This window comes from Oncorhynchus masou, chromosome 33 (genome assembly GCF_036934945.1).
Source record: "Oncorhynchus masou masou isolate Uvic2021 chromosome 33, UVic_Omas_1.1, whole genome shotgun sequence".
In the NCBI taxonomy this organism is placed as follows: domain Eukaryota; kingdom Metazoa; phylum Chordata; class Actinopteri; order Salmoniformes; family Salmonidae; genus Oncorhynchus; species Oncorhynchus masou.
Window position 1 is genome coordinate 37,926,024 of NC_088244.1, and position 16,799 is coordinate 37,942,822.

Genomic DNA, 16,799 nt, shown 5'->3' on the forward strand with positions numbered 1-16,799 from the left:
GTAGCAATTTATGTGACAAGAGAACAACGTTCCCACCTTTTCCATTGACAATAATCCATTTTGCCTTTATTCTTGATGACAAATTTTAGTTAGCTGACTGGTTTGAGACCACAACATTCAACCAAATCTGCTGCTAATAGCTCTATATATAGAAAATTCTAGATAATTGAAGAAATTGTTTTTTCTAAAATGTTCATTATCATTTCTACACACATTCTATCTGGCTTTAGTAGTGTAAGTTCAGACGTGAGTAGTTTTTATCCACCACCAAAAAAATAAACATCCTAAAATATTTATTTTACTCAGACACCAGCAACCCATTTGAAATAGATAAGTGGTGTAGAGAAACTAGCTGTGTGGTCTGTTAGTAGTTGTTTATAAAGTTGTTACTTCGGGCCCATTCTGATTGGTCAAAAAGTGTGTTCCATGCATTATACACAATAATGAGGGCGCTCTCCCTCACTGTTGACCTAAATGTCCTATAAAAAAAAAAAAGTGTTTCATCGAATGTTCTGAGGAGTGACACTGAAACATTTCTAAACTGAATGACATGATGACTGTGCAGACTGACTCTGATCTAGTTCTGTGTCTCTCTCTCTTAGGCCTCACACCCTGAACAGTACGTCCATGTCCAAGGCCTACCAGAGCACCTTCACCGGCGAGATCAACACCCCCTACAGCAAGCAGTTTGTCCACTCCAAGTCCTCCCAGTACCGGCGCCTGAAGACCGAGTGGAAGAACAACGTCTACCTGGCCCGGTCCCAGATCCAGGGCCTGGGGCTATACGCTGCCAAGGACCTGGACAAACACACCATGGTCATCGAGTATATAGGAACCATCATCCGCAACGAGGTGGCCAACCGCCGCGAGAAGATCTACGAGGAACAGGTGGGTGGCTCTCGAGTAGAAACAGTCTTTTGTCTGTTTAGTTCCCCTCCAGGCATAACTGTGATTTGAATTGTTGATTTTACACAAAAACTTAACCCAAGGGTGAAAAGACCGATATAGGTTGTAAATATTTGTTCATAGTCAGTGTCAGTGAATTGGAGTGTTTTAGAATGACCTCTCTTCCTGCTTGTTTTCTTCTAGAACCGTGGGATCTACATGTTCCGCACCAACAACGAGCACGTGATCGATGCCACTCTGACTGGCGGCCCAGCTCGGTAGGTGTTGGAAGTGTACTTTCTCTTTTTTTCCCCTATTGTGTTTGTTCCGGGCTCACCCTCCTGTTTTCCTCTTCAGCTATGTCAACCACTCCTGTGCCCCCAACTGTGTTGCCGAGGTGGTGACGTTTGACAAAGAGGACAAGATCATCATTATCTCCAGTCGCCGGATCCCCAAAGGAGAAGAGGTGAGACCACAGAGAACCCTGGTCAATATACAGCTTCCTTCACCGATTTAAAAGCCCTAAACTGTCTCTTTGGAGGTCTTGGTTGTGTTACAGTAAAGCAGTGTGACTACTGTTGATGTAATAGTGATATTACAGCGCAGTGTTGTTGTTGACCCTCTCTGTCTCTTCTCCTAGCTGACGTACGACTATCAGTTTGACTTTGAGGACGATCAGCACAAGATCCCTTGCCACTGCGGAGCCTGGAATTGCCGAAAGTGGATGAACTAAACGAACAGGGAAAACCAGAGGAGAGAGAGGAGTCCCTTCTTTCTCCTGGGTGCCAGAACAGAACACTCCTGCTGCGCCAAAGCCTAGTCTTTAGAACTACTTACCCAGTTCATAAGCTGACGAACGAGGAGGGAAATCTAACCTCCAAATCAATAAGACGAAGACGTTTGCATTCACACCTGTAGCCAAAGGTTTGAAGAGCATTACTGATTCTAAACGCAAACAAACCCACCTCTATTGACATCCAGCCGAACGGTGGGACAATCTCTTTGTGGATGAACTGTGTCCTCTGCCAAAAGCAACTCTTTCCTCTACCTACCTACCGCTCCCCCTTCAATAACTATGGCTGGAATACAATCCTCTAAACCTACCAAATGTTCTGATTCTATGTGATATCAATACTCTCTTAGGACAGATCTCACCTAGAGCTTTGAAGAAAGAAGCCATTTCAAGTACTAAGAACAAACGAATGCATTTTTTTTTAGGGTTTTACCTATCCTATTCTTCTCCCCCCGCACTCCCCCTCTTCCTAACCTAACCCTTAAGGAAAAGACACTCTCCCGTTGTCATTGGTGGAGATTGACTCCCCAACGTGGATGTTATTGGCTAGCTAGACAATCCTGAAGACAGTGGCTCTGAGTCTGTATAGAAGAACTATGTATCGCTGATGGAGACGGAGTAGAAAGATGTCTGATACAATAAAAGGTGACCTCTAGAGGCACCAGACATAACGGTTTTATTGGCCTGACTGACTAAAGGAGTTTATAAACGGTGGGTTAGTTGGACCCCCAGTCTACCTCATTGATCTAGTGGGAGTGACTGCTTACTTTGTGTAAAAACTGCTACTGTGGAAAAGGGGGAAGAAAGGGGTCGGTGGGAATGTTTTCATTAGGCTAATAATATAGCCTTCTCGGACAAGCAGGGAAACTTAAAACTAGCAGCCGGTTTGCTCTATCTATTCTATGCTGATTTTACAATAATGAGCCAACAATATTACTCCTCATTATCTATACAGACGGAATAAATTATATGATCATTTTTTAAAAGATATCCCATTAAGATCAATCACAAGCTTAACAGGTATCACGAGATGACTTTTGATCATCCTGAATTTCATGTCGCTCCTTTGTTGTTGCCCTTCTCTGCATATTTATAAACACATTTAAGATATCATGCTTTTTAGTTGACTGAATGCACAGTAACATCTAACCTTGCATTCTGGAGGACCGAGCGAGGGATTGGTGCGTCAACGCGTAAAGCGAAGCAGGATCACTGCGCTAATTTAATAAGTCTTCTTTGGCAAGACGATCAAGTTCAACTAATGAGTGCGAGAAGTGTAACGTACGCTTGCTGCTTTATTCCTTTTGGTCACACGTTAAGCAGAAAGCTTGCGGGTAATAATGCAAGACTACTATCCTGTTTGTGTTCCACCTTTTAGTCCTTGAAATCCCATCTGCATTTTTTATATTTTCTTTTCTCGAATGACGTCAACCATGAATCTAGCATCTTCCTCTCTATATCATGTAGTGGACTGTTGTAAACTTTTTTACTGTAGTGAGTCTTTCTCTGCCTGGCCCTGCCTGTCTAACCACACCACAGCTAGGTGTGTTTCTAAAGATCCCTGTGTTGTGGTTTTCTAGTGGTAGTACGGTCTTTTCTATACTGGAGTCTTTAATCAAGGGCAGGGGAAGACTTGGCAAAAAAAAGGGGCATTTTTCTTTTTTTAAATGAAATGAATAACAAAGTAGATCTTCAAAGGGGAGAGTTCTGAAGTCTCCATGGTGATGTCCCCTCTACCCTGACCTAAAACCTCACGTAAGAAAAATGCAAAAGTGTACAAACTGTATATATATTCTATAGGGGGGCAACAAACTCTTTATCCAACCCCTTTTTAATCAATAAAAATCTAAAATTGTAGAGAAATAAAATTGATGAAAGAAATCAACCACTGGATATCATTTTATCAAAGATTATGCTGTGTGTGTGTGTATATATATATATAAATATATGTAAAATGGAGTGTTTTTGCATTTACCTGTTTTTCTATTAGCATTTTTTGCTATAAGCTTTCAAAGACAGTTTGTTAAAATAGGTATGTGAAGATGTTAGGTCTTCAATGACTTGGATGAGAAGCCAAGAGTGAAAGAATGTTGTAGATGCATAATGGAAAGTTGTCAAGATTATTACAACAATGAGAAATCACTTGAAGGGTGCATAGCATTTGTGTATTTATGTCAAATTGTTCATGTATTTGTTCATTTACTTTTAATTTATGCTACTAGTCAATTTTACCAAAACCTCTCTCCCTTGATTGGTCACAATTTGATCATTAGTATACGGAAAATCTTTAACTTCTCCCTGGCTAGGATATTAGTTAAATATGATTGGTGTTTCATCTTCCCTATAGAAGTGAATGTGTTGGTATACCTTGTGAAAACAGGCTACTCGGTCTGATGTATGTTATGACTAAATATTAAAAGTTAACCCAGTACTTACCTGAGAATAAATTGCACTCAATAGTACTTCTCTAAAAGTGGTAGATATTGGTAAAGTATGAGTCAGTGCTATTTTTTTGTCCTGTTTATTTGAAGGGAAGACCATTAGACATTTTGCCGCTCACTGGATTTTAGCCTAAGTAACTTCTTCCTACCTTCTATCATGTTTGAATATCTAATTTAAGTTTTCTGCATATCTTAAATTAAATAAAGAGCTTGCTAAAAGTTGAACTTTTTTACCTAACTTTTTAAAAATGTTTTACATCTGTACAGCTGAGCTACTTTAAGGGAATATGAATAATTTTTATTGTATGTGGCATGTTTTGTATGGATATAATTTTGAATTGTACATAGAACGACAGAGGTTTTCTATACAGCCCCCCCCCTTCCCCCATCCATTTGTCTCTGCTTTTATTTCTTTTAAAGAAAAATAAAATGCATTTTTAAATATAATTTGGAATGTTATTTTCATTTAAATAAAACATGCGAGTTGAGACTTGCATGCTAAAGTGATACTCAGACAGACTAATACAAAACTTGTATTTTAATGTATATCACCTACCATATGTACACATTTAACTAGTCCTGAAAAAAAAAAGTAGTTTAACATGGTGTTTGAAATATTGAGGTGTTTACAGTATGAATAGGACAGTTGATGGTATAACAAAAAAACTCCCATGCTAAAACATGGATAGGAATATTTGACATTTGGTTCTCATGACAACCATCTCTTCCTCAAAGCCCTCATGAAGTACGAGGATAGATTGACCCCCAAATACTCCATCCGTCATTTCCTTGCCAATGTTACAGTAGCAGCAACATACATTTACTGGGGTATACATGCCCCAAATCCAAATGAAAAAAAAAAACATTTTTTCCCCCTCTGCATTCTATATCTTTTACCTCAGTAAAGACAGAGGTCCCAGTGTTGAGACAGCCCCCTTGTTCTGCATACCATCAGAACAAATTGTATCCTTTTTCAGAGAGCCCAGTTCCAGTGTTAACAGATATCAAAGCCTATTCTTCTTGCCCTGTTCAATCAAAAATAAATACACCAAATGGTGAGATGAGCTCATAGTTACATCACAATATCAACTAGCCCAGTGTAAAAGGGAAAATCGATACCTTACAATCCAAGAAAAGCCAAGAATAAAACATTTGTTTTCCTGAGCTCTCTTTGACTTCTGCATCTCCAAGAAACCAGCTGAAAGTACCATTGAAGATGTCACTGAAGAAAAATGACCACAGTACAGAGAGAGATGCCTATGTTTTGTATACAAATCACAATGTCTTCATCAGTAGTGTCTATAGGAAAACAGTTTTCATTACCATCGTTTATGCCTCAGATACCAGTCACCCTAGTCATACTGTTCTCTGCTACCGCACGGTAAGCAGTACTGGAACGCTTAAGTCTAATTCCAAAAGGCTCCTTACCCATACCTACATGTTGGACTGAATTTAAAAACAATTAGGCTACATCTTTGACTGGCTTCTTAAATCACATCAAATCTCTGTAGTCGTCAAAAATATATAATAAAACCATTCCAAAAAACATCCCTGCCACATTTCAAAACATAAAACTGGACCAAATCTCAAAATGTGATACATGTAGGAGTCACATACAAGCAGGCATGAGCGACGTGGGGTATTCAAGTAGCAGAATGCAACCCATCTGTTTTAATGCTTGACAAGTCTTAAATGACTAAATGTCCAATCAACTACAAGGTATTCCAGGCTTCTGAAAGCTGTACAGGAACGGCTGAGAGTCTACTCTACTGATGTACACTGAAGAAAAATATGAAACATGCAACAATTTTACTGAGTTTGTTCATATAAGGACATCAGTCAATTGAAATAGATTCATTAGGCCCTAATCTATGGATTTCACATGACTGGGAATACAGATATGCATCTGTTGTTCACAGATACCTTAAAAAAAAATGTTTAAGTAGAGGAGTGGATCAGAAAATCAGTCAGTATGAGGCACACAATTAGTGCTTCTTCACAGAGTTGATCAGGCTGTTGATCGTAGTCCCACTCCTCCAATGGCTGGGTATTGGCGGGAACAGGAACACGCTGTTGTACACGTGAAGCATCCCAAACATGTTCAATGGGTGACATGTCTGGTGAGTATGCAGGCCATGGAAGAACTGGGACATTTTCCGCTGTGTACAGATCCTTCCGACATGGGGCTGCTCATTACCGTACTGAAACGTGATGATGAATGGCACGACAATGGGCCTCAGGATCTCATCACGGTATGTCTGTGTATTCAAATTGACATAAATAAAATGCAATTGTGTTCGTAAACCTAGCTTATGCTTGCCCATACCATGTCCCCACCATGGGGTTCTCTGTTCACAACGTTGACATCAGCAAACCGCTCGCCCACACGACGCCAGAACAGATGAAAGATTCATCTGCGAAAATAACACTTTTCGGGCGTGAAGTCGGTTACGATGTCGAACTGTAGAGCGGTCAAGACCCTGGTGACGACAAGCATGCAGATGAGTTTGCCCGACCATTTGTGCAGAAATTCAGGTTGTGCAAACCCAGTTTCATCAACTGTCCGGGTGGCTAATCTCAGACACTCCCACAGGTGAGTGTAAAGGGCCTGGGCTGGCGTGGTGACATGTGGTCTGTGATTGTGATACCAGTTGGACCTACTGCCAAATTCTCTAAAAACAACATGGGAGGCGGCGTATGGTAGAGAACATCAATTCTCTGGCAACTGCTCAGGTGGACATTCCTGCAGTCAGCATGTCAATTGCACACTCCTTCAAAACTTGACATCTGTGGCATTGTGTTGTGACAAAACTACACATTTTAGTGGCCTTTTATTATCCCCATCACAAGGTGCACCTGTGTAATGATCATGCTGTTTAATCAGCTTCTTGATATGCCACATCTGTCAAGTGGATGGATTATCTTGGCAAAGGAGAAATGCTCACTAACAGGGATGTAGACAAATTAGTATGGATAATTTCTGGGATCTTTTATTTCAGCCTAAGAAATATGGGACCAACATTTTACATGTTGCATTTATATTTTTGTTCAGTGTATATTGTGACATGTCCATAGAAGTGACTTTCCTGCCTAATATGGTTGATTTCATCCTGTACAGATAGTTGGGTGACGACAAGCGAGTCATCTGCTACTCTCCCACATTCTCCCAAAAGCAATTTTTTTTTTTACTTATAAATGTGGACATGAAACCACATTATGAATATGAGTTCAGGACGTAGCTAGTCTTGTGGCAAAAAAAATGTAAAAATTAAAAAGATGTACAAAATATTACAAACTAAATTCCTGTCACTGTACAATAGTAATATTTACTGCCTCGGAGCACAAAGTAAAACTGAACAGGGAGGTTGTTGGGGATAATCATGTTGTAGTGTGGTGGCCCATAAGAGTGGGTGAAGGAGAGGAGGTTGGGATAACCAGGTGAAGGAGGGAGAAAGAAGAGAGGAGCGGCAGAGGGGAGATTCTCAGTAGTTATGGCTAATAAGGCGGGGTAGGCCTTGTCACAACTTGGGAGTGTGGCTTTAAAACTGGCAGGATTTAGTCTCAGTCCTTTCCGTGTTATTTTCCATGAGCCCTGGTCAAAAAGTAGTGTACTAGATAGGGAATAGGGCGCCATTTGATATACTGCCTGTGTCTATCGTTGTGCGTCTCCAGCGAGCTACGTGGCTCTGCCGCCTGTCCGTCCCACTCTTCTCTTACATCTTGATGTCCTCCTCAACACTGAGCTGAGAGAGAGTCTTCTTGATGCGTAGAGCCGTGAGGCGGGCCGCTCCGTTAGAGTACCAGCACTCCCTCATGATCTTACCCATCACACGCAGAGACTGGAGGATGAGAGAGGGGGAGGTTAGAGTCAGTCAACACACAATCAACCAACTTTACCTTTACCTAGTCCCACAGGGTAAAAAGGAAATGTCAAATGAATTGCCTTATGTGAATAAAGAATTTAAAAAGTACAATAAAACTGCAAAAACAATTGTTTACACCATATTTACATTTCAAATGCAGTCAATCACTAATAACTTACAAATGCAATGTTTCTGTCCAGAAAGTCTGAGGTTTTTTTTGTACGTATTTGTCTCTCTCATTACCTCGTAGCTCTGCCACCAGTTGGGCACGTTAGGCCTCAGCCTCTGGTCACACACCACCTTCCTCATCTCATCTATGGAGGGGTCAGAGGGCACCAGGTCAAAGTAGGGCAGCTGGTAATCCTCGTGGATACCTGGGTGGGGGGGGGGGGCAGAACAGAGGGAGAGCCTGGTCAGTCACATGCTCACGTCTAAGAAGATTGTTCTCATAGTAATGTGGTTCTTGACAAGTGAAGGTGTGTTTCAATGAAACTACATTGCAGTCAGCCTGCACAGAATCACTCATTTACAAATCCCCATGTAGCCTAAGTAACTACTCGTGTGGCCAAAATGAGCTGAAGCACTTCCCCAGGCCTTGTGAGATTGGACCATCTGCAAGGTACCCAGTCCGTGTCTTACTTCCAGTGTTGCAGCGGCGCGCTATCTCCCAGTACACCAGCCCCAGGGCGTAGATATCAGCACACTTAAACGAGTCAAAGTGTTTCATGTTGATTGTTTCTTCCAGGACCTCTGGAGCCATATACCTGGGAGACAGAGAGACAAACAGGTTTCCACTAAAGGAAAGGATGTTTTGTGTACCAGTATATCACTGAGATACGGTATCAAATACGCCAAATTCAGGAGCTGAATTGAACAAAAATATTCCACATTTTTACAATGTTGTCCTGAATTAAATGAATAGACATGGCAGCTAGTCGGGTCAGTACCTCTTGGTGCCAACACGCTGGTTAGGGGCGATGTCTATAGTATCAGTGATGGACTCGTGGCGTACTGCCAGCCCCAGGTCAGCGATGGCACACATGCCATTCTTCTTCACCAAAATGTTCTTAGACTTCAGATCACGGTGGGCGATACCAGGCTTACCTAGAGAGGAGGAAACACTGAGTTGGAAGACTGGAATGGAAGGAGCACAGGAGCACACGACAATGTTTAAACCAGGTTAACATTTGAACCAGGTCATCGTTTGTAATATATATTAGCTGTAAAGTCGTTTGTCTGTAATGCCTTTTTAGTTGTGTGTCGGACCCCAGGAAGATTAGCTGTAAATCTAATTTATAGGCAGGGCAATGAGTGCTAACAATGGCCGTGTGAGAGGTGTAAGGTGTAAAGTGATGGGAACAAAAGTTAACTGGCTAACTTGGTGATCCTGCTGTGTTGTAGAACACCCTGGCTACCAGGCTAATTAGGAATGTGTGTTTACACATACAGTGGATTTGGAAAGTATTCAGACCTTCACTTTTCCCACATTTTGTTACAGCCTTATTATAAAATGGAATAAATAAGCCCCCCCCCCCCCCAATCAATCTACACACAATATCCCATAATGACAAAGTAAAAAGATTTTTTTAGAAATGTTTTCAAAAACTGAAATATCACATTTACACAAGTATTCAGACCGTTCACTCAGTACTTTGTTGACCTTGCCAAGGCTTTTGACTCTGTCAATCACCATATTCTTATCGGCAGACTCAGTAGCCTCGGTTTTTCGGATGACTGCCTTGCCTGGTTCACCAATTACTTTGCAGACAGAGTTCAGTGTGTCAAATCGGAGGGCATGCTGTCCGGTCCTCTGGCAGTCTCTATGGGGGTGCCACAGGGTTCAATTCTCGGGCCGACTCTTTTCTCTGTATATATCAATGATGTTGCTCTTGCTGCGGGCGATTCCCTGATCCACCTCTACGCAGACGACACCATTCTATATACTTTCGGCCCGTCATTGGACACTGTGCTATCTAACCTCCAAACGAGCTTCAATGCCATACAACACTCCTTCCGTGGCCTCCAACTGCTCTTAAACGCTAGTAAAACCAAATGCATGCTTTTCAACCGATCGCTGCCTGCACCCGCTTGCCCGACTAGCATCACCACACTGGATGGTTCCGACCTTGAATATGTGGACACCTATAAGTACCTAGGTGTCTGGCTAGACTGCAAACTCTCCTTCCAGTCCCATATCAAACATCTCCAATCGAAAATCAAATCAAGAGTCGTAACAAAGCCTCCTTCACTCACGCTGCCAAGCTCACCCTAGTAAAACTGACTATCCTACCGATCCTCGACTTCGGCGATGTCATCTACAAAATTGCTTCCAACACTCTTCTCAGCAAACTGGATGCAGTTTATCACAGTGCCATCCGTTTTGTCACTAAAGCACCTTATACTACCCACCACTGCGACTTGTATGCTCTAGTCGGCTGGCCCTCGCTACATATTCGTCGCAAGACCCACTGGCTCCAGGTCGTCTACAAGGCGATGCTAGGTAAAGCTCCGCCTTATCTCAGTTCACTGGTCACGATGGCAACACCCATCCGTAGCACGCGCTCCAGCAGGTGTATCTCACTGATCATCCCTAAAGCCAACACCTCATTCGGCCGCCTTTCGTTCCAGTACTCTGCTGCCTGTGACTGGAACGAATTGCAAAAATCGCTGAAGTTGGAGACCTTTATCTCCCTCACCAACTTCAAACATCAGCTATCTGAGCAGCTAACCGATCGCTGCAGCTGTACATAATCTATTGGTAAATAGCCCACCCATTTTCACCTACCTCATCCCCACAGTTTTTATTTATTTACTTTTCTGCTCTTTTGCACACCAATATCTCTACCTGTACATGATCATTTATCAATCCAGTGTTAATCTGCAATATTGTAATTATTCGCCTACCTCCTCATGCCTTTTGCACACATTGTATATAGAATCCCCTTTTTTTTCTACTGTGTTATTGACTTGTTAATTGTTTACTCCATGTGTAACTCTGTGTTGTCTGTTCACACTGCTATGCTTTATCTTGGCCAGGTCGCAGTTGTAAATGAGAACTTGTTCTCAACTAGCCTACCTGGTTAAATAAAGGTGAAATAAAAAATAATTTTTTTTTTAAAAAGCACCTTTGGCAGCGATTACAGCCTCGAGTCTTCTTGGGTATGATGCTACAAGCTTGGCACACCTGTAATTTGGGGAGTTTCTCCCATTCTTCTCTGCAGATCTTCTCAAGCTCTGTCAGGTTGGATGGGGAGTGTCGCTGCAGAGGTATTTTCAGGTCTCTTCGGAGATGTTAGATCGGGTTCAAGTCCGAGCTCTGGCTGGGCCAGAAGGACATTCAGAGATTTGTCCCGAAGCCAATCTTGTGTTGTCTTGGCTGTGTGCTTAGGGTCATTGTCCTGTTGGAATGTAACCTTCTCCCTCGTCTGAGGTCCTGAGCAGATTTTCATCAAGGATCTTTGTACTTTGCTCCATTCATCTTTCCCTCAATCCTGACTAGTCTCCCAGTCCCTGCCACTGAAAAACATATCCACAGCACGATGCTGCCACCACCATGCTTCAACGTAGGGATGGTAATGACTAAGTGATGAGCAGTGCCTGGTTTCCTTCTGACGTGACACTTGACATTTAGGCCAAAGAGTTTAATCTTGGTTTCATTAGACCAGAGAACCTTGTTTCTCATGGTCTGAAAGTACTTTAGGCAATCTCCAAGTGGACTGTAAATGTGCCTTTTACTGAGGCTTGGTTTCCATCTGGCCACTACCATAAAGGCCTGATTGGTGGAGTCCTGCAGAGATGGGAGAACCTTCCAGAAGGACAACCATCTCCACAGAAGAACTCTGGAGCTCTGTCAGAGTGACCATCGGGTTCTTGGTCACCTCCCTGATCAAGGCCCTTCTCCCCCGATTGCTCAGTTTGGCCAGCTCTAAGAAGAGTCTTGGTGGTTCCAAACTTCTTCCATTTAAGAATGATGGAGGCCACTGTTCTTGAGGATGTTCAATACTGCAGGAGTGTTTTGGTACTCTTCCCCAGATCTGTGACTTAACACAATTCTGTCTCTGAGATCTACTGACAATTCCTTCGACCTCATGGCTTGGTTTTTGCTTTGACATGTACGGTTAACTGTGGAACCTTATATAGACAGGTGTGTGCCTTTCCAAATCATGTCCAATCAATTGAATTTACCACAGGTGGACTCCAATCAAGTTGTGAAACATCAAGGATGATCAATGGAAACAAGATGCACCTGAGCTGAATTGTGAGTCTCATAGCAGAGGATCTGAATACCTCTGTAAATAAGGTATTTCAGGTTTCTCTTTAATAAATTAGCAAACATATCTAAAAACACGTTTTCGCTTTGTCAATATAGGGTAGTGTGTGTAGATTGATGAGGGTAAAAAAATAAAATAATAATCCATTTTAGAATAAGGCTGTAACATAAAATGTGGAAATAGTGAAGGGGGTCTGAATACTTTCCGAATGCACGGTATGGTCCATTCATCTCGCCGCTGTGCTTACCCTGCGTGCCCAGTATCTCCATATGCAGGTGAGCCAGGCCGCTGGCGGCAGACAGGGCCAGTTTGATCATGCCCTCTATAGTCACAGAATAGTAGTTCAGGTAGTCAAACAGAGAACCGTACTCGTGGTAGTCTGAGACCAGCCACAACTGGGTCCATGTGCCGTTATCTGAGAGAAAGAGAAACGTAGAGAAAGATGAAGGATAATTCTACTGTTAATAAAAAATAATTAACTGTTGAGTCAACGGCACGTTGATGAAATTCACCTTCATAACACCAGGGATATGCCTGTGTTGTAAGTGGTGTGTGTGTGTACACGGTTCTCCGTGTGGTGCTGTAGTAGAAAAGCGACGGAACGCTCACCTTTATTGTCGGCGGCGATGAATCCCAGGATGTTCTCGTGTCGCAGCATGATGGTCTGGTAGATCTCAGCCTCTCTGAACCACGAGCGCTCCTCTCTGGACGAGAAGATCTTTACCGCCACGTCTCCCCCGCGCCACTTCCCCCGCCACACCTCCCCGAAGCGGCCCTTCCCTATGATGTCCTGCAGAACGATGGTCCTGGCCACTGTACGCTGCACGAACAGGGGCAGGCCTGCAGGAGGAAGCAGAAAGAAGGACCACTGATACCATTGGGCTTTCGCCTAAACAATAACTTGTATGTGTACACATATGCATCTATTGTGTTACATACAGACGTGGCTAAAGTGTATTCTAAACATTGAATGAATCCACAGTGTAATAGGACCTCTGTTCGCAGGCGAAGGTAGAGTTCAGGGCGGTTCTGTGTATAGAACCTTTACTTCCAGCAGTGTAGGCTCAGTCTACTCACCAGAACCAGACCCGGAGGTGGACATGTCATAGATGAGATCCTGCAGGGTCTTGTCCTTGGCCAGGTAGAGGTGTTCACAGGAGGGGTCCTCCACCTCCAGCCGCTGTCTGTGGCTGTACAAAAGAAGATCAGTTGTCAGAAACTAAAATTCTATCTTCCCACCCCCTCCTCCAAATACACCACAGCCCTGCCGTCCCATCTGTAGGGCGTACTCAGATGGTACTACCTGGGACCAGAGACTCACCTGTAGGTTCTCTGGTGATGCTGGAAGAGGAATAATCCCACCAGCAGCAGCATGCACAGCAGGAAGACCGGCCCTGCGATCACAGCCACCAGCTCCACTGGCCCCCAGGGGCCTCCAGAGCCCACCCAGCCCAGCTCCCCTGGTTTCACCGGGACTGGAGAGAGGGAGAAATTGAGAACAGGGTGTTAGCAGTGGTATTACCATCTTTCCCATTCAAATAAAACAAAAAGGGTGCATCTCAATAGTACGAAGTGGCTTCCATCTCCTCTCTCTTATGTGCACCGATATGAAAACATTGAAGGGGTGGTGGGGGCTTCACCAGCCCTGTTCTTTCAAATCAGTGCAGATGAAAAAAAAAAAAAGAAAAAGACATAAGTAAAGCTTCCTCGTCTCATGCGACACACAAACGCAGACGGTGTGACTTCGGCTTTACTCACGCGAGGGAACCTTGAGGTCGACGCGGTTGCAGTAGTCAGTGTAGCAGCAGTGTGTGTTGAGCAGTCCCTCAGCACTGAGGCAGTAGAAAGGTTGGCCAGGGGGCACAAGGCTGTCTCTGGCGATACAGATCCTTACATGCTGCTCATGCCCCTGGATGAAGGAGGTGGAGGCCATGCAGGCCCCGTCAGTCTCACACTCATAACCAGACTTCACACAGTTGGTGCAGTTACACCGCAGGGCTGAGGGAAAAAGGGAGGAACAAGGTTAGAATGAGTACTAGTTAGGCATCAGGACTATTCTATGGGCGCTTGAATCAGAGACTGAGATAACAGGCATGGGGTGAGATGAGTTGGAGAGAACTTCCCAGAACAGAATGCGATGAAGGACCGTTGATGAGCAATACAATTTTAGTCCGGACTGTAAGAAAACTTGAGTCACTGCAGTACTCAGATGTCCAGCAGAGGGCGTCTAAACCAACAATACAAGACAAAGTACATTCCATCTACCGGACTAGCCAGGATAGAGTCCCGTTCGGAAGAGACGCAACAACACAGCCAGTGGAGTGTGTAGACTGGTTTAGCAGCAGACAGAGACCAGGACGGAAACCAGTTTCTCTAAAGCAGAGGAAGCCAAATACTCCATGGAGAGGAGACTGTCCTGGGATGCTGGGGGACAGACGCACCAAAACCCAACAGTCAAATCCCCAATGCAGCATTCTGCTACTCAAAGAAAGCAAGAGAACACATTTTTATTTAACTAGGCAAGTCAGTTATGAACAAATTCTTATTTAGAATGACAACGTACCCTGGCCAAACCCTCTCCTGACCTGGACGATGCTGGGCCAATTGTGCACCACCCCTATGGGACTCCCGATCACGGCCGCTTGTGATACAGCCCGGGATTGAACCCGGGTCTGTAGTGACACCCAGACCGCTGCGCCACTCGGTCCCCAAAACACTGTCAGGATCATAGCTTTGATTTAAAGCCCGCAGCACAGACAGTTTGATAGGGGCCTGTTTTAACAAGTCTACAATAGCTGGGCCACTCAAAACTAAATCACTCTTGCTTCAGAGGAAATTGAAAGCAAGACTAGAACAAAAATGGCAACAAATTCAAACAGAGGGGGACAGAGTGAATTCAGGTCTGCTGCCACCTAAAAGACACTTCTAAAGGGCCAAGCCTTGTCAGACCTCAACACCCTCTGGATTTAAAAAAATTAAATAAAAAAGGGATTTAACTCTGAAGCCTTCTGCTAATCCTCTCCCTATTCTGGGGGGTTTTCCAAGCAGCCCTTGAGCCCTCTCCTTCCGCCCGGTTAGTTTATTTGCTCAAACAGAAACAGTTTGTAACTGTAATTTAAAAAATAAAAAGACAGTATGTGCAGGAGGGGTAAAGCCCAAAATAGCTTTTTCAACACCCCCCCCCTCAAGGGTCATAAATCACACCAATTTAGCAGTGTGGACAAACAATCAAATCAAAACTAGACGCAAAAGAGAAAAGGAATAGAAAATATAAACAGAAAGTCAAGCTACTGGGGGTGTATAACTGTGATGGACAATAGGTGCCTCTAACAATTTTTTTAAACAAAATGACAAGGATAGCTTAGCAAAATCAGACAGGAACGCGTTCCAGATCATGGGGCTATAATAGGTAATTCGGAATTGAGAATTGGTCGCTCCTGAACATGGGCGGCGTAGCCGCAGTTAGGGAATTCAAGAGGATAATAAGTGATTAAAAGTACCACAAACACATTGAGCAACTTACATTTGATCAATATTCAGGAGTCCTCTTATTTATTTAGAAGAGGTGCTGAACGGTCTGAGGTGTAGTCGGATGATATTCTTCATACAGAGCGTTTCTGCAGGGAGATCGATAGTGGTATGGTATGTGCTGGCCCATATAATGTTACAGTAACTGATGAATGGGACGATCATCGTGTAATGGAGAGTGCAGCACTTCTGTTCAGGAGATATCTACATCTTGCCCAGTTCTCCTCATATTTTTGGTGATCTTCGCGGTTATTGTTTCCATGACAATTGACCATCAAATCAGAACACCGAGAAAGCGTACAGGCATGATCTACAGGTATATCATCAATATGGACCCCTATATAATCTGGATTCTATTTTCTTTGGACCAAATAATAAGTCAGTGACAATGTTCATTTTAAAACACTGAGAAATTAGATAATTTACCTCAGTTCATCAACATTTAAATCTTTGTGAGAGTAAAACACACAAATATACAAAACAAATATATAAATCTAGTCAAGTGTGTATGTCCTGTTTCATGAGCCGAAATAAAAAAGATCCCAGAAATGTTCCATACGCGCAAATTTGATTATATCCCTGTTAGTGAGCATTTCTCCTTTAACAAGATATGCCACACCTGTCAGGTGGATGGATTATCAAGAAGCTGAATAAAACAGCATGATCATTACACAGGTGCACCTTGTGCTGAGGACAATAGAAGGCCACTAAAATGTGCAGTGTTTTCCAACACATTGCCAGAGATGTCAAGTTTTGAAGGAGAGCTCAATTGACATGTTGCCTGCAGGAATGTCCACCAGAGCTGTTGCCAGAGAATTGAATGTTAGAGAAATTAACATAAGCGGCCTCCGTCATTTTAGAACATTTGGCAGTACGTCCAACCGGCCTCACAAGCGCAGACCACGTGTAACCACTCCAGCCCAGGACCTCCACATCTGGCTTCTTCACCAGCCACCCGGACAGCTGATGAAACTGGAGCATTTGTCTGTAATAAAGCCCTTGTGGGGAAAAACTCATT

General features: G+C 43.3%; 2 protein-coding genes across 3 annotated transcripts in view; one reads left to right on the forward strand and one right to left on the reverse strand.

Annotated features, from left to right (window-relative positions):
* The window catches only part of kmt2d (lysine (K)-specific methyltransferase 2D), a 43,278-nt gene extending 38,712 nt beyond the window's left edge, over window positions 1-4,566 (forward strand). Inside the window, 4 exon segments of the mRNA XM_064957575.1 lie at window positions 603-888; window positions 1,090-1,163; window positions 1,243-1,351; window positions 1,526-4,566. Of these exon segments, the coding sequence (XP_064813647.1) occupies window positions 603-888; window positions 1,090-1,163; window positions 1,243-1,351; window positions 1,526-1,618 (562 nt within the window). The 3' untranslated portion in view covers window positions 1,619-4,566.
* A 73-nt stretch (window positions 4,567-4,639) lies between these two features.
* LOC135528476 (activin receptor type-1B-like) overlaps window positions 4,640-16,799 on the reverse strand; it is a 29,116-nt gene continuing 16,956 nt past the window's right edge. The window contains exons 2-10 of one of the 2 annotated variants that reach the window (XM_064957585.1): window positions 14,012-14,251; window positions 13,575-13,728; window positions 13,331-13,443; window positions 12,863-13,093; window positions 12,501-12,668; window positions 8,930-9,086; window positions 8,622-8,746; window positions 8,226-8,356; window positions 4,640-7,958 (exon numbers count right to left, since the gene is read on the reverse strand). In XM_064957585.1, coding sequence (XP_064813657.1) covers window positions 7,833-7,958; window positions 8,226-8,356; window positions 8,622-8,746; window positions 8,930-9,086; window positions 12,501-12,668; window positions 12,863-13,093; window positions 13,331-13,443; window positions 13,575-13,728; window positions 14,012-14,251 — 1,445 coding nt within the window. In that variant the 3' untranslated portion in view covers window positions 4,640-7,832. Of the gene's footprint in view, window positions 7,959-8,225; window positions 8,357-8,621; window positions 8,747-8,929; window positions 9,117-12,500; window positions 12,669-12,862; window positions 13,094-13,330; window positions 13,444-13,574; window positions 13,729-14,011; window positions 14,252-16,799 lie in introns of both variants that reach the window. The other variant, XM_064957584.1, reaches the window with a different exon arrangement.